The sequence below is a fragment of the Lepidothrix coronata genome, unplaced genomic scaffold, assembly GCF_001604755.1.
Source record: "Lepidothrix coronata isolate B3197 unplaced genomic scaffold, Lepidothrix_coronata-1.0 Scaffold53, whole genome shotgun sequence".
Lineage (NCBI taxonomy): Eukaryota > Metazoa > Chordata > Aves > Passeriformes > Pipridae > Lepidothrix > Lepidothrix coronata.
The window spans coordinates 2,082,429-2,104,440 of NW_016690233.1; the positions used below are offsets into that span (position 1 = coordinate 2,082,429).

At 35.0% G+C, this 22,012-nt stretch overlaps 1 protein-coding gene across 1 annotated transcript in view; it reads right to left on the bottom strand.

The window, feature by feature from the left end:
• Positions 1-22,012, bottom strand: part of DYNC2H1 (dynein cytoplasmic 2 heavy chain 1) — a 161,271-nt gene that overhangs the window by 49,482 nt on the left and 89,777 nt on the right. Inside the window, exons 76-81 of the mRNA XM_017815950.1 lie at positions 21,245-21,370; positions 17,853-17,963; positions 15,899-16,054; positions 13,877-13,952; positions 12,201-12,412; positions 10,251-10,355 (exon numbers count right to left, since the gene is read on the bottom strand). Coding sequence (XP_017671439.1) covers positions 10,251-10,355; positions 12,201-12,412; positions 13,877-13,952; positions 15,899-16,054; positions 17,853-17,963; positions 21,245-21,370 — 786 coding nt within the window. The remainder of the gene's footprint in view (positions 1-10,250; positions 10,356-12,200; positions 12,413-13,876; positions 13,953-15,898; positions 16,055-17,852; positions 17,964-21,244; positions 21,371-22,012) is intronic.

Here is a 22,012-nt window from a genome sequence, read left to right on the forward strand (position 1 = left end):
ACTCCAAGAATGGCACAGCACATTTCTTTCATGCATCACCACAGGTGTATACAAAATACTCCCCATATTTTAAAAATTCTTCTTAAGTACTCAGATCTCTCAATTGCAGGGTAATAAATACAGGCTGCCATTACTCACCAACTTCTGCTAGAGACTGTTAGTCATGTATTTGTGATGTGGGATGCACTTAATAAATGTCAGTAATTATATGCTCTGGACAGCTGATACAAGGGCTGTATAAATGCTAAATTATTTTAAGAAAATAGATTTATTTCTATAGATGTCAGAGGAACATAAGAAGTTAAAGAATAACATACATTGCATACTTTTCAATAATTATACCCATATTACTCTATGTGGCATGATTAGAATTATGGACAAGCAGTAAATACAGAATTAGTGTTCCAAGTCCTGTTGAGCTAGATTTTGAAAGAGAAAATTTTAGTCTGTTGACAAGCACACAAGATGCTGCAGCTATCATTATATTGCAGTTGGATCCTGAAAAATAACCACATACCACAGCCCTCTTATTCTATACACAGTAGAAATACTGCAGTAAGATGTAGGTTTGTAAATATTGGTGGATATACTCACACTAACTTTTCTTTATCTGACTTGGGTAATAACAGTTATTGAGACTTGGTGTACAGTCTCAAGCATGATCCAGCAATTTAAGAGTTAGGGGTGTCCTTGTACACCTTTCCCTCTACACTTTCTCTACCTGCTCCTGTCAGTAGTAAGGTAAAAACGAGCACTGGAACTGTACTAGAGCCATACATCTGACCACAGTTTTAGGAAGAAAGAGCAGTTTTAATTGGACAACACACTTTTTGCCTGATTTTGTAAACCTGACATTGTTCAGATACCACAATTTTCTTAACTCATCCTGATATAATGTGTGAATATTATTTCTCTGCATTGAGTTTCTGCTAGAACAAACTTAAGTTTTCAAATGATTCAGCTGCCATTCATGACGAGTATGAAATGCCAGGGTATGAATACATGAATCACAGAATCACAGAACAGTTGTGGTTGAAAGGGACCTCTAGAAATCATCTAGTGCAATATCCCCACCAAAGCAAATTCATCCAGAGCAGGCTGCACAGGATCACCTCCAGGCAGGTGATATTCAACCACAACCTCTCTGGACAGCCGGTTCCAGTGCTCTGTAATCCTTACAGTTAGGAAGTTTTTCATGATATTCAGATGGAACTTCCTGGGATTCAGTTTGTGCCTGTTGCCCCTTGTCCTGTCCCTGGGCACCACCAAACAGAGTCTGGACCCACCCTCTTGACACTTGCCCTTAAAGTATCTGTAAGCATTGATAAAATCCCTCTCAGTTGTCCTTTCTCCAGGCTAAGCATGCCCAGGTCTCACCGCCTTTCCTCATAAGAGAGATGCTCCAGTCCCCTAATCATCTTCTTAGTCCTCCACTTGACACTTTCCAGTAGTTCCTCATCTTTCTCGAACTGGGGAGCCCAGAACTGCACACAGGACTCCACATGTGGCCTCATCAGGGCAGAGTAGAAGGGCAGGATCACCTCCCCCTCCCCCTGCTGGCAGTGCTCTTCCTAATGCACCCCAGGATACTATTGGCCTTCTTGCCCACAAGGTCTCACTGCTGGCTCATGGACAGTTTGTTGTCCACCAGGCCCCCAAGTCCTTCTCCACAGAGCTGCTTTTCAGGAGGTCAGCCTCCAGACCATACTGATTCATGAGGTTATTCCTCCCCACATGCAGGACCCTGCATTTGCCTTTGTTGAACTGAAACTCTCCAACCTGTAAAGGTCTCTCTGAATGGCATCACGGCACTTGGAGATATCAGTCACTCCTCCCACACAAAAATAAGTATGAATATGGGCACAGATCATTTTTACACATTTTTAAACACTCTCTATAACACTTTGCATTGTAGTTCTGGAAACAAATTGAAATCTATAGCAGTGATCTGCAAGATGAGTTTTTTACTGAGTGTGAGAAACAAAACACACAAGCTTTATACTGTAACAAAGAACTACATCAACAATTTTTTCACAGGATTTATATATTAAAAGCTTGAATAAAATTCACGTCAGATCTGATACCTTACAAAATTTTAAGTCAATTTAAGTTACCTTTTAGTCACAGAAACCCTTTTAATACCATTATTTTCAACTGTGTATCTTTATATTTCAAAATGTATATGAAAAAGCTGTATTATTAATGATGACTACACTGAAGGAAATTTCTGAACTGCTCGTTAACAGCCAACACTGCAAATTCAGGCAGAACTTATTTATACATATGCTGTAGATAGCCATGAGGTAAACTGTAGAGTTACAGTTTCGGACTTTAGGAAAGCAGACACTGGTTTACTGAGTATAAGGGAGAGGGAAAATTTGAGACTATTATATAGTGGACAGCACATTAATTTTGTTTGATTAAAAGGGGGAATAAAGGATTGCTTCTGAGTGAGTTTCAGAACCAATCACCTCATTTTTCAGAAAGACCAGCATTTTTAGCAGAATGACTGTTTGGGTAAGCATGGAGTGTCTTGAATTGAAAGACAGAGGAAAAAAAAAAAAAGAAAAAAAAAAGGAACATACAAGAAGCAAAATCAAGGACTGAGAAAGAATTGTTTGGGCAATTCAGGATGAACTTAGAAAAGCCTAGGCCAACTGGAGATAAGACCAGCATGGAACATTAAGGGTGACATGGGTTCCAACACATATGCAAAAGTTCAAAGAAAACATGGGGCATTTTCTGAATGTAAAAGAACATAAGTGAGGCATGGCAAATAAAACTTGAAGTATTCAGTGGCCTCTGTGCATGGTTTAGGAAGCAAAGGAGCAGATAATACAGGGAGAGAAACAGTTCACCTAGACAACACGAACATACTCATAACATTAACACACAGTTCAATCCAGCTGTCAGCTAGTCACCAGCGGAGCTCCCAAGGTTCGGTATTGGGGCCAATTCTGTTTAATATCTTATCAGTTATGTGGATGTGCACATTGGTAAACACGGGGCAAGTAACAGATCAGTCTCACAAGCATACACTTTTCCATTAATGTGAATTATAGCCTTGCCTAAGGATGAACAATTAGCTGAACCATTCACATGGCTTTAGTAGTGGAATAAAATAAAACTATAACAAAAAAATGAAATTTGAAATGTGTTGGTCTTTAGCTGCCCTGGAACACAAAACAAGCAAAAAAATTTGTCTACTAATTAATAAAATTCATTTTTTTTCTTTGAGACAGGCACTATAACCTGCATGCTTAAAGATGCTTGAATTTTCACTTCTTCCTCCTGAACTCTTCTTTAAACTGAATATTTAAATATAAAATGCAAGTGTGACAACTATATTTAGATTGTTACAATACTCATGTAGAAATGGGAAAACCAACTATTTTCTAAATCCTATCCCAACAAAAATCCAATTTTTTAAATAGTCCAGTCTCCAGTAGAAAAGAACCCCTCCTGTTTTCTGGATAACCAACAGCCTGGTAGTTATGGCAGTTTTCTTTAATCTCTTAAATGCTCATTAAAATGTTCACTATACAATTTTTTGGAAATGCTGTTGATATTACTACAAAGTTTGATCCAAAGTTCAATAGTAAGAAATAGGTAATTCCAAAAGGTGATTCACTCCTTTATTTTAGATGCCTATATAAGAATGGCACAAATTATTCCCTGTAGCTGCTTGTCTTACTTTAGTAACAAAAAAAATGGATAACTAGCTAAAATGAAGTGGATAATATGAATATGATTGAAGCTAGATTAGAAGTATTGCAGAGGGGCTTCTTTTTTTTTAACTCCAATTGGCTTTGAATTGGGCTTATCATATTTTTCTATCACAGTACCTAAACATTTAAAAGAAAAACAAACTCCTATGAAATTATTCCAGTATTGATCAGTGGAATTTGAAGTAGCTTGAATCAATAAGTACATCACAAGTCTTTTCTAGTAGGGTTTAAAGAAAATATCCTTTAAGAGTTGAACTACGAATCTGACAGAAACTCTCTGTGTATTTCGAAGATAAACTTTAATTTCACAAAATCTATTTTTTAAATGCCATTGACTTGTTTGGAAATGTTAGAATAACATCTAAATAAAGTATTTGGTATTAACACAGAAGGTATTTTAAGAAATACTAAAACACTAACAAGATAATATTAGTGAAGAAAACAGAATTTCACACACCTACATAATTCATTCTACAGCAAGTATGAATCTGATATTTTGGAGATGGACTGTAACATACAGGGAGCCTAGATAACCATTAGATTAGGCACCTAACTCTGAGAAAAATAAAGCTTTCTTAGATAACTATCACCCTTAGTATAGAAAATATTTTTTCTGTTATATTACTTTAGCTGCCAACCTGTAGTGACAATCCAAAAAAATACATCCATACTGGTAAATAAAAGGGAAAGTTTGTGACTTCCAGCAAGAAGAAAAGGCTCCTTCTCCATCTGCAAATGTGCAACTGCAGAATGAATAGACACACGTGAGGAGGGAAAAGTTCTTTGGCATGTGGGCTTTCTGAGCCTGTCTCATGGATCAGAACCAGTGCCGTCCAGAGAAAGTGGCAGGTGCCCATGGACACGGGGGCCCAGGTGGTGTTCTTTGCCAACGCTGCTAGTGAAGGGAATGGGACAGGAATGAATGAATGTTAACATGGCTTCCAAGCTGGGATGTCACAGACATTACTTTGTATCTTATGGCTATGACACCTTGTTTGAGAGAGATTGACAGGCAGGGGCAGACAGAATCCACATGACAAAATGTAACAAGAGTATCTGTCAACAGGCTTGCTGCTAGCCAACAAAGCTTTAAATTAGGTTTATCAGGCAGCGATGACCAAAGTCCAAAGAGAAATGGTGGGACAGAGAGTTGGAAAAAAAGCACCTAGATGCTTTTTTTATGATCAGAAAGGTATTTCTTCAAATATGTCAAATAGCAAGTCAGTTCTCTTGTTAACAATACAAAGAAGTACAATGAAGTTACAGGAATTGTTTCGACTCTTTAGGGTGCTTTCATGAATACCAGATGGACTTCATAAAGAGATTAGTTAGATGGAACAGAAAAGTAGAATCTATTATTATTATTATTATTGAGATAAATATCTAGGATTAAAAGAAAAAGAAGTATCTCAAGAAACTACTTTCAGATAATAAAAATAATGGTGTTGCCAACTGGGAGAGGTGAGAGTGATTCCCATCACTCATCTGAGACAAAACAGGCAAAGACAAGCATGCAGCTGGGTTTCAGAGAAACATATCTGGGAAAATTATATTACCTTATATCCTTTACCCTATCACAGAAAATGCTACTCAGATTTGGATTCTATTTGAGACAATAAAATTAGTATGAAATAGGTTCTTAAAAACAGTAATTTTGTTGCAAAATCTGAATTGCCTAAGATGCAGAGTATCACTGGCATGGCTGAAAAGCAAATAAAATTTCAAAGAACAAAATATAGGAGAAGTACTTCCAGCAACTTCAGTTGAAGTGAACTGGAACACACTTATTTGAACTTATAAGTACTCGGAGCTCAACATTTTTAATCTGTACATAAAATCTACAATTAAATAATTTCATAGTATTTCATTGAAAAATTGGTAAGAAGCTACCATCTGTGAACTCTTCAACAATCTGAGGTTCAAAGGATTATTTTACATTTTTGATGTCCTTAAGCACTTTGAGGATGTACTGGGTTGATCTTGGCTGGTTGTCAGGTGCCCATCAAAGCTGCTCTATCACGTCCCTTCTCAGCTGAATAGGGGAGAGAAAATGTAAGGAAAGGCTTGTGGATCGAGCTAAGACAGGGAAAAATCACTCACCAGTTACTGTCATGGGCAAAACAGACCTGACCTGGGGAAATGAATTTAATTTATTGCTAATCAAATCAGCATAGGATAATGAGAAATAAAAACAAATCTTAAAACACCTTCCCACCATCTCTCATTTCTTCCTGGGCTCAACTTCACTCCAGAATCTCTACGTCCTCCAACCCAAGTGGTGCAGGGGAACAGGGAATAGGGGCTCTGGTCAGTTCATCACACGTTATCTCTGCCCCTCCTTCCTCCTCTTCCCCTGTGTCAGAGAGTGTACTCATTCATCTATAAAAATATCAAAACCAACCTATTCTTCAACCTTACTGAGACTCACCTGTCTCATGATACTCTCTGTGAAGCACTATGAATCTGTATGTGTAAAAGAATGCTGAATTCCTAAGACAAGATATTATTGATATTATTAAACACAATATTCTATATAGAAATTAGCATTAAGCAAACTAAGTGCTAGCCATAGTCATTATCATTGGCAGTCATATTTGAAGAATCTTGCATAACTTGTCAGTTACTGAAAGGCTTTTTTTCTCAAAATTATTTACCATATTATTGGAGAATGTTTAGATTACCCAGTCAACTGACCATACATAGCTACTACTTACAGCAGTCACTTGCAGGCACAGCCATTCAGCAGGATTTGTTAGAATCACACAACACAGAAGGCTTTAAACGTTACAATACCTAAAGAGTGCCTGCAATGACTACGTCTGCTGTGCAAAGAAGGGAGGGAGACAAAACAGTGGCTCTGCATTTTCATTTCATCTTCCTAGGGTGGTTACTGGCAATAAGTCATATCAGTTGTATTAGGTATGGTAAATCTTTCACAGAAGAGGATAGTTCTTATTGCTTTTCTAAGGTGTAAAAATACGTATGCAAGCCTGTCTGTTTCAGTCTGTAAAAATACCATTTATCATGTATGATAAATTTTATTTTGATGAAGACACCTTATGTATGGTTCTATTAAAATTATAATAAAGGATGAAGTTGGTTCACAGGAATTCATAAAAGAACAGAACCATGGATCCAAGAATAAGAAACAAGTACACTGGCACCAAAAGCCCGTTTTGCAAGAAGGTGACTGGAGAGATATCTAACTTAGAAGAGACTTCTCACTGCACAGGAAACATAAAGCAAAGCTCCATACTCAATCTAAGAGATGTTGTGTCAAAGCTTGGTTGTAACATTAGGTGAGGTAGAACCAAAGAGACACAGTGAACTCTAGAAATCCAGGTTTTAAAAATTTACTTAGCTCTACCTACATAGAACAACTAAGGACAAACTTCAGAAAAAAATATAAGTCATGTTTCTGAAAAGATCATGTTTTTTTACATGAAATATTTTCTTAAAAACAAAATGGCTTTCACCAGTACAGATTAAATATTAATACTCTCTGAATTACACTACAGAACACTGTAAGACATAATTTCTACACAATTCAATTAGTAATTAGCAGTATTAAAATAAAATTGCTAGCGATATTCAGCTCTTCAATTAGAGAAGTTCTCTGCTTGTAAGAAGGTGTGAATTTCATCAATATTTGAAAAATTTCTGAAAAAAGTCCCTATCTTTTCATTGCTGTTTTAGGTTTACCTGAACATTAGCAATGCAGTAGGTTACAGAAAAGATGTCTGCATGACTGCAAAATACTGCGCTGTGCTACAGCAAATTTCTACTATAGTAAAGTGTGTTGCTGCAGCAATACAAACTATCACTCCTAGGCATGAAAAATAAATAATATTCAGAGAAAGTCTACAAAATCAGTGAAGTAGTGGACACAGTATTACATTTCACCTTTCTGGTGCTAGAGACATGGCTGTTGAGCTGGTAGCAATTCATTTCTCACCACCTTACTCATTCACCTTCTCTCTGCTTTAGCTTTGTAATGGATTTCTGATAAACACTCCTGTTAGAAAGCAATCATTCAATTTCAGATTGTGAACCATGGGATCACCTGTGGATCTAAGACAGCTGCCAAACTGTCAGAAATGGAATGGGAGTAGGATTCACAGTTAGGCAGAAGCACAATTTAAAGGAAATCTCACATTTCTGTTACTTACATTGCCTAGGACTTAAAGTAAGTACCACAAACTATTATTGGAAGGATGACAAAATCTCTCACATGACAAAAAAATCATCTCATAAGATTGTAACTACAACAGTCTCACATTTTGAAGATTATAATCCATAATTTATAGTTTATAATCAATGCTGTGACAGACCACCAGAGTGTGAGTTTGCAAGTACATACGCTCCTTACCTATTTCCCTTCACACAGGAACTCTGAATCTGTTCTGATTTTGTGGAGGTTAACTATGGATTTATTTTCAAATACTAGCATTTTTTAACAGCTGCAGCTTTTAACAAGTAAGCATAGCTGAAATAAATAAAATAATCAGCAGTGTACAGTGTAACTGACAGAAACAAAAGCATTTAAATTGATGTTTCTATAAATGACTTTATGGCAACACCAAATAGAGCTACGTTGAATCTTAGTGCATTTTTAGCTTTGTAAGAGATACATTCCTGAGTTCAGCCTATTACCGTATGCACCCTCATCCTACTGATTTTAGCTTTATTGTTTCATGTCCTAAAAAACCCCCAAATAGTTTGACAATACAGCTATGAATTTAAGTAAACAAATATATTTAAACAAATTTACCAGTACTGTATTTGATAGTCAACAAATGCAATACTCAAAGGTAATTTTATTTTTTTTAATAGATCAAAGGTCTTATACCAATAAGAAATTTCTGCTTGGAGCCCTTTTTTAGGTGAGTGTGAGCAAACAATTTGATACTTTTTTAAAAAAATGTTATTCTAAGTCTTGAAATTATAGGAAATTCCAATTATAGGGAAATTCCAATTGATTTTGCCAGGAAAGGTTGGACCAGATGATCCTTGAGATCTCTTCCAACCTGGTATTCTATGATTTAATTTTCCCCCCTATAACTTATCCTTACTTAAGACAGCATGCTAGGGCTGTACAGAAAATTAAAGAGAGCCACGAATTACAGACCAGTTCACTTCACAGCTCTGATGTAAGAATCTCAATTCAATGAAATGTCATGTTATCTGACACAACTAATTTATTACCAGTCAAACAAACTATGCTGATGAAAAATTAAAAGACTGGTACTGCACTAATACAGTAATCATGTGCTCTCATCTAGACTTCACTGAAGCAATGAAAGAAAAATATAGAACAAAGAATTTAAGGATCTCCAGATCCATGCTTTACTGGATCTAAGTGCACAAGCAGTGGGAATCAAGTTGTTTAAACACTGGCTTCTAGTGCCATTTTGTCCTGAATTCCAGTCACTGGCCCAGTAGAACATGTAGTCATTTGGATCCTGTGTTGTATTTGGCAGTTCCTCGTAGATGTCTTAAATACACTAGAGCATATCCAGATTATATGAGACACCAATCTTTAGGCAACTGCATTGACACCTAAGAGAAGTGATGCAATACCAGCAACGAAAAGCTTTGTCCAACGAATCAAAAACTGTATTGATGATAAAGACATATGGAATTCAAATCACTCCATCTTTTTCTTTCTTAGACTGACAAAACGGAAATTATGACAAGAATAAGGGACAGTCAGTATTTTTGGGCTTCCCAAAGGGTGAGAAGGAAAGCTGCCCCAGCTGTTTCCTTAATAGTACCCAGGATAATGTTGATCCATGTCACTCTCCCAAGATGCAGTTTCTACATAGAACTCTAAAACAAAGAGGTGAAAAATCTTTAATCATTGCCTATTATTCCAGCACTAAGATTAGTGCATTCTCATGTACTAAACATATACTCCAATCTGGACTAGATTGAAATTAAATGACAGCTGAGAACTCTTTACTATGATATAGCCATCTGCCATATGTTACAGTTAAATCAATAATGGAAATATTTAAAATTAGTGAATTTTTAAATTATTACCATCAAACACCCTCAAACTTCCTTTTCATTATGTTGAGAATTTCCTTATGACATGCTTAAGTAGCTATTCTCCAGTGAGAACAACTTTTTTAAAGAAAATCATATTTCTAATTGTAAAGATGGAATTTTTTGACTACTGAAAGAATTCTTCAGAATTTCTCTTTCAGAAAAAGCATAAATATTACTCCTATTTAATGTGTAAAACTATCGTGTCACTCTTCAGTGTGAACTGAATTGTATTACTGGAAACTTTCTTAATAACTATTTGTTTATTTAAGTTCTAGATTCATATTCTTGTAACTAAAGATTAACTGTTACTATATTAAAATATTCTACAGATAAATGTCAATATGTCAAAAAACCCCCATCCATTTACTCCAACTTTCTTACAGAAGCACATTTATGAACAGGTGGTTGGGTTCTTGAGCTTATACTAGCTGCAGAAAATATTTAGAGACCAATGAAAAATGCTAATTTTACCTGGGAACTGATCATGCGCTGTGATGAACGAGCAATATTAGCTGGCAAGCCAAAAAAGTCAGGTTTATCATCTTCTGGAAGGCTTTCAATAATATTGCGATAATCCTGCATTAGAAGAAAAGAATAAACATAACTAGGGGAACTTTTTATTCAGCTCATGAAAATTAACACTGTATGCTGAAAAGAATTTCATTAGGTGCACTGCATAACACAAAGATTAAAATAAATATATAAGACACGAGATATGTTGGTAATCTTATTTACAGATTTCTTCATTTTATTTATCAAAACTATCTTCTTGTATATAGCATTTCCACTCTAAAAGAGCAAAAAGCAGTTCTGATTACAGTGATGGTATTAACTGAAATGAAAAATATGCCAAGACTGTCCTTGAAAAGTAGTTACAATACTTCTGTTGAAAACTTAAAAGTAAGATTAATGACAAAATAAAAAAAAAAAATCCGCATCTGGAATTCTAAGAAAAGTATAATTCATATTTATAAAATTAAGAGCACTCACTTCTATTTAAATCTATGAAGATATTATCATTCAAAGAAAGTAAAATAATCTCCATTAAAATAGGCTTGCATAATATGGAGATGCAGAATAGCATCAATAGTGATTATAATGTAAGAGTCACTAGAGATGCCCTCTTGCACAAAACAGAAAGAGATTTTTCAGACTAAGGTAGACTAATAGTGCTGGACATCTCTTTTATTGTGATTTAAAGGCAAAAATATTTACTATTTGAAAGTCTGGCTGCATCCTCTTGCATTGTGTCATGTGCATTCTGTCTTTGCTTGCAGGAGCATGTGCTAGATAGACACACTTTAACATGGAATCTCACTTCAGAAGTAACAACAGGAGCAGACCTCTACACCAAACACTGAGGGAACACTAATTTAGTAAGATATATCATTGCAAATAATTTAAGGAAACAAACTTAGCTTTTTTTTTTTTAGTTATGTTCTACTAATCAAAACTGCTTGCAGAAAAGTACTGAAGATACAGAACTATAAATTCTTACATAAATAATCATATAAGAAATCAAGATGTTAAATGCAATGTAAGGTAGAAAAAAGATTCATCTACTTGACCATATTATCTACAAGAAGAGAGACTAGCTTGGTGTGTTTATTCCTTCCCTGTTTATGATATTAACTCAGCATATCTATAGAAAATAAAAAATATCGGTCATATTAGAGTAAAAAAAACCAAAAAACAAAACCAACATAAAAAAAAAAAAACAAAAACCAAGCCCCAAACCAAAACAGTCAGAAGCCAGGTAGAGAATGTCAATGACAGCAATTTACTTTAACTGGGATAATTCTGTTTACATCAACTCATATTAGAGGTCTATGATTGAGTCCTAAATTAAAATGCAAATGAATCTTAATCATAGTAGTAACAATAATAGTATATGAAAGCATAGGGAGAGTTCAGTTCTTTAGACTGAGGAATTCCCTCTCATTTATGCTAAAGAAATATTAAAGAAGAATCAGAATCCATATTTATCACCAAACAAAATGTCATACGCCCTCCACGGCATGTCAGCAGATTATGTCAGAATATTGATATATTTTGGAAATATGAAGATATATTTAGATTTTCCTATTTCATCCAGAAGTTGTAGGAATGTTTGGCAGTCTTTACAAAACTACTGTTAATATACTAATTAAATAAAAATGTAATTATATCCTTTTTCATAAATTGACCCAATTTCTTTTATACTCAGTTCTTCATAGCTATGCTGCTCTGCACCACGGTCCAATCACGTACCATAAAAAAGAACAGTGAATGAGCACTTAAGGATTAGTGCTCCACACAAAAGAAGTCCTGAAGAAATAGAGGTATCCTTTGGATTGTAACTTTGGTTTACTTTGTGGAAGTATTTCAAGAATAATTCCTGAAAATAAATTATTTCCTAGGTGAGAGAAGATGGATACCTACCAAAATACTGCAGGAATTCGGTAGAGAGATCGAACATGGGAAACTAGTCATCTTCTTGCCTCTAACATTTAAACTGCCAATGACTTGTGAATTGAAAAGTTGCTTCAAGTAGGACCGAAGAACCCTCATATCGAAGTAATTATCTACACGGCCTCCATAGATTGCATTTTCAAACAAGCCATGAACAAATTCCCACTGGAAATCTTTGAAACCTATCAATTAATTAATTAATTAATATTAGTTTTATAACACTGGATAGCATCGGATTATAAGCATTTCTTCTTGTCACTGCAGTTCTTTAGCAAAATAAAAGAGACATGAACGCATCAAATAATTAATTTCAAATTATTTTTCTTCTATATTATTAAATAGTAAAAGTTGCAGAAAGTTGGATGAGTTTGTAAATATCCGCCATTGATAAAATGAACACTTACTGTATTTCAAAATGAATTATTAGAAATATAACTTAAGTCTTGAAGTGCTTTTTGAACCAATTGGTTATATTCATTAGTTACATGCATTTCAGAAATTATGCTATTAAAACTAATTACGTGCTCCTTTGTCATAAATAAAAATTTATACACCATTTTGTATGATGGTACCATCTGATCTCATAAAATAAACTAACTGATTAAATCAAAAGCAGACCATGCTCAAAATAGGTAAGATTACTCAAAATGTCATCTTTTAAACACAAAAAGGTCCAGGCTAGATACTTTGCAAATCATTAGAAATCAAACAACATAACACATAAAGTTAAGCATGTTACTAGTAATTTCCTAGCCAGATTGATGTTGCAATAGATTATTCTGGCTTAGCTATAACCCACAAGTTCAAAATATCTTATTTTTCCTTCATTCTGTCACAGTTGTCCAAAATAACTACATGGCACAATGATCTACTTATATCCTATTGCTTTCATACGCAGGTAAAAGCTTGATTAGAAAGGTACTTATTAAAGTCCCTTGAAAAAAGGAAGTGGCAATTACTTGAAGAGGGGGTTTATTGGTGGTAACTGTTGTTTCCTAACACTTCAATCATTCTTTCATAAGAAAAGCAATAATGATGATTAGATTAATGATTATTGATTAGTTAATGATTCAATCTCTTTACACCACTTTATGTTTCAAGTCTGTGTAACTGAGCTCTAATTTCTGAAGTACTAATAATCCATAAATCCCATTTAAGTCAATGATCATAAATTAGCTCTAAATATCAGTTCCTACCTTTACTTGAAATTAACAAAATGCAAAGATTTCAAAAAAAAATTACCTTAACCTAAAATAACTAATATTAAGAAATTCCTACACTACTTAATAGAACAATAAAGTGGGCTCCATCTAATATTGAGTTTCAATATGAAGAATTCATTCATATTCAATTCATTTATTCAATATACAGGGAGTTCATACTGGGAAGGAATGGAGACGCAAGATTCCATCTTACAGGCAGCCCTGTATTTCCTATTTGTTCCTCTGCACTCAAGAAGCTGAGCAGAATACTTCTTGGGCACCAAGAAATTATTGGTTTACCGAGAAACGGATTTGTGTTGTTTCTAGCTTTGCTCACTTTTGATGAGCTCTGCAGCATCTCCACTCTTACCTGAACATTGTAAAAAGATAAAACTCTCCATGCAACATCCCTACTAATGGGACTTCCTTTAAGACATGACTTACCCTCAAAAAGTGTGTCAATAATGTCAAAACCAGCACGGAGATCAGATAAAGAAAATTCATAAAACTTGGTCCAACCCTATCATTAAAAGAAACCCAAAGAATTTAATTAGTCACACAATGATGATCATGAAGTAAAATACCAGTATTATGTGATTACTGAATGCTGTATATACTAAATACTGAATGAAAAGGAAAGAACCTGTGCCCTCTAAGGTGCAATTTTTGAAACATTCAGTTTTAAACATTAGCTCTACCACTGCATTTAGTTTTACATACTTACACAAACCAGAATCCATCGAGTATGAAGAATGTAAACTTAAGTTTATTTTATTTCTTAACTTTATTTACTTCAACTAAAAGTTGCTGACATCTGTGACTAGATCATTCATTGAATTATGATTTTATTTCTGAGGGTCTTTCAGTATTTCAGGATATAGAAAGGATTTTCATAAATAGAACTGATTCTTCAAACAGAGTCTTTAGTATACATTCATCGTCTTACTCCTTAATTCACGTCACTTCATTTCTGACTAAAAAAATTATGAGAAAAGCAATTACTGCTACTATTACAGTGAAAATGCTGACTGTCATATGCATATTTTAATCATTTCCAGTTTGTACCTCCTTTCTGTTCTTGGTGGCACTACTCTTTATGTACCAGTAATGTGTAGTGTGTATGTAATTGTCATAAAAAGTTTTCATTATAAATGGATAAGTACAAATACATATTGATATATGATACAGAATTTAGGAAATGCAGATCTCAAAGGTATGTCCTGTTGCTGTATCTTCTTATGGCTCTACCTTTGCATATGGATCATATCATAGCAACATGTCCATATGACTCATGACGTGAAGTGCACAAACATGTCAGACAACTTTGCACAGGTTCAGTGAGATGGATACAGTCTCAGGTCAAGATTGTGGTTGCTCCACAGATCTCAAATAACTATCAGCCAGTCACCCAGAAGGTCATATACTGGAAAGATGCTCAACAGTGTTCATGTTGGGGTTTTTTTACAGATCCCAAAACAACTCAAAATTCATTACAAAATACAAAAGCTTCTACCTGAGATTAACTGCAGTCCATTAATGTTAGAAAAACTATCACTGTTTGCACATGAGACAAACACAATTACAGAAGAATTAAAGAGAAAGCAGTAATCCTATCTTGTGTTACTTGAAAAACTGGTGCTAAATGAACATGAATTTGAACAAAGACAAAGGAAAATTCATGTGTCAGTTTAGTACTTTAAATATTTTCACCTACTGTACTCTTTAACACCATATTCAAAAGCCTTCTACTGCAACAGGCAAACAACCTTACAAATCACAAAGTCAAAAGCAGCAAAAAACTCTAATGTTCCAGGCTATGCCAGACAGGGTACCCTTCAGATGACAGGGTAATTTCATCCCTAGTCTAAATAGAATAAAATAAACAAAACATACAGCAGTTTGCTGGTTTAGGGGTTTTTGTCTGTTTAATTTAAGCATCTGCAGCCATAAAGAAATGTTTACTTTAAACAATAATTTGTCTAAGGAAAAAAATCACAGTCTCTGAAAACCATTATAATCCTCACAAGAAATTAATACCTTCCCTTGTTCTTCCTTCTCCCTGAGAAGGGTTTGTGTATAGCAAGAGTAGATAATGTCACCTCCTCCTTCCTACCAAAGTGTCTCTTTTCTCATCTCCCATTCAATTGTGTGTTTCCATAATACTTTTTCCTGTCCCAAGCAAACAGGATTCACAGAATCTTTTCCATGTGACTTCATTTCTTCATCACTATCAGTTAGTACACAAATCATAAAACAACCCCATGCAGGAAGGAACAATTTTCAGACAGACAGGAATTGAAGTTACCAAGATCGTATTTTGCAATGAATTCAGAGACAATGAAGGTAGGCACCAGAAGTGTCCAAATTTTTCTCATTTCTGAACATGACCCAACAGGAAAAATACTTCCAAGTACAGAAGCTAATAAGTGGGGTACATTTTTAAAAAGGTGGCAAATAAAATATTACCTGAGGGATAAAGTTTCTTCTTTCTTGACATACAGCGTGAAACCATGCTAAACAAAAGAGAGACTGTGCTCGAGACAAATTTCCCTTTTTATTAATTTGCTCTGGTGTCCAAGATTCATACGTTCGCAAGAGGTTCTTTTTGAGGCCTGGAGGCGCCTGCATCAGAAGGAAAGACATTGTTCTACAGAAAACCTGGTATTTTTATGTGCTATTTTCTTAAATTCTAACCTAAAATTTGTAACTTAAAGAAATGACAAACAGTGTTTAATAGAATAAAATTTAACAAGAAAAATATTTGTTTGTAATAAATGGCCTAATAATAGAATGATTCTATACGGAAAATAACGTCAGCATACTGAAGGAAATTGTAACCCGGACCAACTGACAGGACTGTACCACACTAAAAGAACTTAGCGAAAGAATAACACTCTATCAAAATATGTAAGCATAAATTAAATTCAGCTGTTTTCAAAAATACCACTTTTCTTCTGATTTTAAAGTTCAGCTACCAATTAATTCTGTGATGAGTGTCAAATTGCCTTCTGCCATCACCTCACTCTGTTAACTAGCATACAGATATGGTATAGATGAATGATAAAATGCTGGTTCTCTGATTAAGTGGTAGGTAACGTTCACAATCACTGGAAATAACTGCATTTAAAGTGTATATAATAACAGAAATTACAGTGCTTAAAAGTAGAAACTACTGGATACTCAGCCATTTTCAAATTATTTCCAAGTGTGTAGGCAAACATAAATTTTAAAGAGATTTAAATTACACTTTCGTATTTCTAAGAATGTTCTTTGTTCTTTCTTTTGAAAAATGGTTTTTAATGTTTCCATAAGATTAACATAGTTCCATATGCTGCTTATGCACACTTCTGAAAAATAATTGCAAAATACTGTAGTAAATTGACTTTTTCTTTTCATATCTGCATCTTGATCGGTAACAGTTAAGGGACATACTACAACCACATAATAATCAAATATCATTCACCAAGTCATTGTCTATCATTGTCCTTTCATGATAACAAAATATTTACTAAAAATGAAAAGAAAACAAAAGGATTGAGAATATTGCATTTGTGCAAAGTTCCAATTATTCCAAAGACAGTGGGATGAGTAACTTCCGGAAGTTAGATGAAAAGAAATGTGATGATCCTACACAGTCTTGCAATTTCTGTACCACTGAAGGGCTCAATATAAGCAAGAAGGTACTCCAGAAACTTAAAAATACCTGCAGTCAATATAAAAGTATAATAGTTTTGGATTGTTGAAAGTCGGCAACATTGGACTCTAAAGGTCAGAGTTTCTCAGTTTAGCTGTAGGCAAAATCTCCACACCCCATAATGAATGGAAGATTTAGTAGCACTCCTATCAATGATTTCCATAATGGACACTACTGCTTCAGTGCATTCATGATTAGACTACTTTCCAATCATTTGGAGGAACACAGTCCCAGTTATTCCTTAAACTGAAGCAAAGGTCTCAATTTTGAGTAAAGGCCTTTAACTGTATGTTCTGCTGTACAGGAAGAAACCCATTTTTGTTGAAAGGGTCCAGTGAATATAAAGCTATGGGGCCAAAAAGGAAAATAAGAAAGTGGGATTCTGTGATCTTCAGATGAGGATGTTCATCAAGAAGGAGAAATTCCTTGTTTGTCATCCATGTAATATCATCTGTGTAGGTTTTTGCTTTTAAGAAACACTGATTAAATGCACAAAAGAATTTGGAGCATAAGACAGAACAACTAGTTTCCCTATTTAAACTTATTTTCAGATCAAACTTTCAACTGGAAAAAGTATCTAGGAAAAAATTCATCTCCCAAGGTAAATTCATAGCATTTTTTGAAATATAAGGTAAAGTCACTTATTCTATTTAAACATATAGTTTACTATACATCTAGATTAGTTTCATGCAAAAATCAAATAAAAACTTTCCAAACAAATCTTACTTCATAAGTTATTTTCAGACTTGACTGAAGCAAAATCGGAGTAAATTTTGGATGAACTTCGGTAGTAAGCCACAGACGAAAGTTTGGTTGAGGTTGTAATGTATTCAGTTCCTATTAAAAAGATGATATATATTGAAAAAGGTTTTGAGGTGTTTTTTTTAATATATAGAACAGTATTTACAAAATTATAATACCCTGGATTAGAAAGTTAGGCTTATCTAAAAAAATCTACAGTTGCTTTTACATATAAGGTTATTCAAAAGACTATAGTTCAAGATGTGTTGTCTCCACACATTCTATGTCATCGCTGTGCTCAGACTTGAAGTTCATCCTAGCTGTGTCAAAATATTTGCACCTTTCCCCCGGATACTAAATTGGGGGCATAAAAATACATCACAGTTCTTTACTTCTTTTAGGTACAAAAACACCAGAAGGCTGCATCTCAAAAGATGAAGGTTTGCAATGTGGGTTGCATATCAACAAATCTCAATGACTTTCAACAACTGTATAGCTAAATTAATTTTTTTCTCTTCAAGTGTTTGTTGTATGAACCCTTCATGTTATCATGATTCATGGAAAAAACTGAGATTAGGAAAAATGAGTTCTAAGAGAAATATTGTCAAAAGTTATTTCAAATATAAAGGTTTCACAAAAATATGCAATTATTGAATATGGACACACACTGCTGGTGCGTTAGGTGCCGCTGAAACAGACATATTTTCCATTGAAGACATCAAAGTTGTCTGACAATTGACGTCAGAACTATGTCAACAGTTTTGTGTACATGTGTTGGGAGAAACATAGGTCAAAAAACTCAACAGATTTTCTCACAATCCATTCATTCTCATAATCTCTAAAGCATAATCATTATCATTTTGGTTTTGGTGTTTTTAGTAAAGAAAAAAATTCTGAAAAGTCATTACTTGTCCAGATATTTTGCAAAATGTCAACTATAATTAGTACCTAGAGTCATGGAATCATGGTGCTTGGAGGGAACTGCTGGAGCCTGCCTAGTCCAACTCCCTGCTCAAAGCAGAGCCAGATTCAACAAGTTGTCCAGACCTGTATGCAGTCAGGTTTTCAGTATCTCCAAGGATGAAGACTCTGCAGACTCTCTGGGCAACCTGTTTGTGTTTGACCATCTTCACATTAAAATAAGTTTTATCATTTATTTAAATGGCATTTCTTGTATTTTAGTTTGTGTCCATAGCCTCTCATCTTGTAATGGGACACCACTGAGAAGAGTCTGGGTCTGTCTCCTTTACTCTTTCCAATCAGCCAATACACACTAAATAACTAAGATTCCCCTGAGGCTTCTCTTTCCCAGGCTGAACAGTCCCAGTTCTCCCAGTTTCCACTTGTATGATACATGCTCCAGCTCCTTTATCACCCTAACCCTGTACTGAAGTGGCTTCAGTATGCCCATGTCTCTCTTGTACTGGGTAGCTGAGCACTAGACACAGAACTCCAGATGTATCTCACCAGTGTCGAGTAAAGGGGAAGGATCACTTCCCTCGACCTGCTGGCAACGCTCTGTCTATAACAGCCCAGGAGGCCAGTCACCTTCTTTGCTGCAAGGTCACTTTGCTGGCTCATGTCACCTTCTTACCCACTAGGACTCCCAGGTCTTTTCTGCCAAACTGCTTTTCAGTCAGTTAGTCCCCAGATTGTCTGGGTGGCCGGAGCTGTTCCTCACAGGAAGCACTTAGCATTTGCCTTTGCTGAACTTCATGAGGTATCTCCTCAGTCTACTTCTCCAGTTTATTAAGGTCCTTTTGGATGAAAGCACACTCATCTGTTACATCAATAATTTCCTCCAAATCTTTATCATCTCTACTTGCTGAGGATACCCTTTGTCCCATTACTCATATCATTAATTAAGATGTTAAACCATGTTGGCCACAGTACCAATGCCTAGAGCACAACACTGATGACTGGCCTCTGACTGGATTTTTTGATGTTGACAACAACCTTTCAAGTAACACAACTAGGCCAGTTTTCAATCTACCTCACTGTGGTACACTGAGGTCCATATTTCATCAGCTTGTCTATGAGGATGTTATGGGAACCAAACCAAGATTTGATAATGATCCACAGCCTTGGAAGCAGGAGTTTTAGGAAAAGAAAACAAGAGAATTCGCACGCTAGCTCAAGCATCATTATCTGCAGTATGCATCCTCTGATACTCTGTGCTTGGCTACAAGACAGCTAATGGGGGGAAGCTGTAAACTGTGAAGGTATCATTTTCTTATTGATAAAGTTCACATTGACCAGAAGATATATTTCATCTTCTTAAATTGAAAGATTGTGAGAACTAAATTTATGTACCTGGATGGAACTGAATTATAAATATGCAGAAGTCCCTTAAGATGATGTTCAAACATAGGAATTACATAGCCTCACACTTGTTAATGATATGCAAAATAGACAAGGGAATGTGCAGAGTCAACCATCAGCAAATCTCAGTCTATATTAAGCTCAGCAGAAAGTTTAACACATTCAGTATTACATTCTTTTGGAAAGAATAAGAACCTCTTGACACATATCCATATTTTAATACTTGTAAGATCTGAAATTTTATAATCAGTAAAGGCTTGCAAACGCTTCCTTACTGTTCACTAGTTTGTTCAGATTAGATGACATACATCAGTGTTATTTTGCTTTGCCTCTGCATTTTTTCAAAATGGATTATTGGAATGCTAAAGGTACATGTGTGCCACACTGAGAGACAGATGATAGACTCCAAGATCACATCCATGGAGTACAAATAACAAAAAAATCACAGAAAACTGGAAAATTAAGACTGTAGTTACTGTCGATAGGAATTCCCTAATCTTCTTCTGGGTTAATTTCTTTTGAGGATTTCACAGTGATATACATGAAAAGCGTGTCATATAAAATCACTTCTGGTCAGCAAGTTAATGATCTAACATGCTATAACGAAGAGTGTGTTTTTAGAAAATATTAGATAGACATTTTAATCTCAAATTAGCAAAAACCTCTTAGTAACTCAGGCACAAGCTATACTTCACAAAAACAAGAACTGCTAAAAATTAAGTCCTAGAACTAAGGGAAAAAGAAATTAAATTCAAGCATAGATAGATTCATAGTTCAGCAAACATGGGCAGTATCTCAAAGTACTAGAAGTCCTAACTGGAACATTTTCCTAATCATCATGGTAGAAATACTGTACACCGTATGAAAATGTTCACACAAAAAAAGGAGCTGGTTAGATCTGCAGCAGTTTACCTTATTCATGACTGAGAAAACTGTAAAGGTGTATTTTTAAACTGGAATTTTAAACATCACCATGGAAATGTCTAAAATGTTTCAGAAATTTTGCATACTAATTTTGTCTGGTTTCCAATATCTTCTTCTCTATTTGCCCTCACCTTTTCCAACACAGGAAGCCAAGATGTAACGAGATGCAGGTTTTTTAAACAGAGCCATTCTCCATTGCGTGCACATTCTTTCAGAGTTTGAATAGCCAGGTCAGCTTGGCCCTGGCCCATTGCAATCTGAAATGACAGACACAGTTGCATCAAGAACTTATCATACCTCATTTAACAGCTAAATACAAAATCATGCTTTCAATTTAGGGTGCATATGTAAAAAAGGAGTGCTAAAGATAACTAGAATTTTCTCTAACGTGATAGGCTACTAAAGTAGGGAAAAGATTAGGGAAAACAGTTTTCCTTCACAATTTCTCTAATCAGAGTTTGTTAAAAAAACCATTACCTAGTCTTTTTATGGCAAAAAACATACATCCTTTGGTGACAGTAATGGTATTCCCTGGGAAGTCAAAAAGTAATTTAAATATCAGTGACTAAACTGTACTACTGCAGAACTGCTGATACAATAAAAACAAGAGATAAATGAGAACAAAGTTTCTTCTGACTGGAAGTTAGGAGTATTTCCTTTGAAGAGAAACACTCAGTTATATTAAGATGAGTGAAAAACTAAGGCTGGTCTCTTTCCAACTGGGAAATATGAATAGTTTAACATACAGTCCTTTCTTCATGTTTTATAGCACCATATTAGTTCTACCTTAGAATCTATTTAGAAGCTATACATAACAAAAACCCTGAACCAAACAAGTTGAAAATAAAGTGGTCTTAGCCAATCTGAAAAGTCTTGTCTCAGCATTATTATCCTCTACC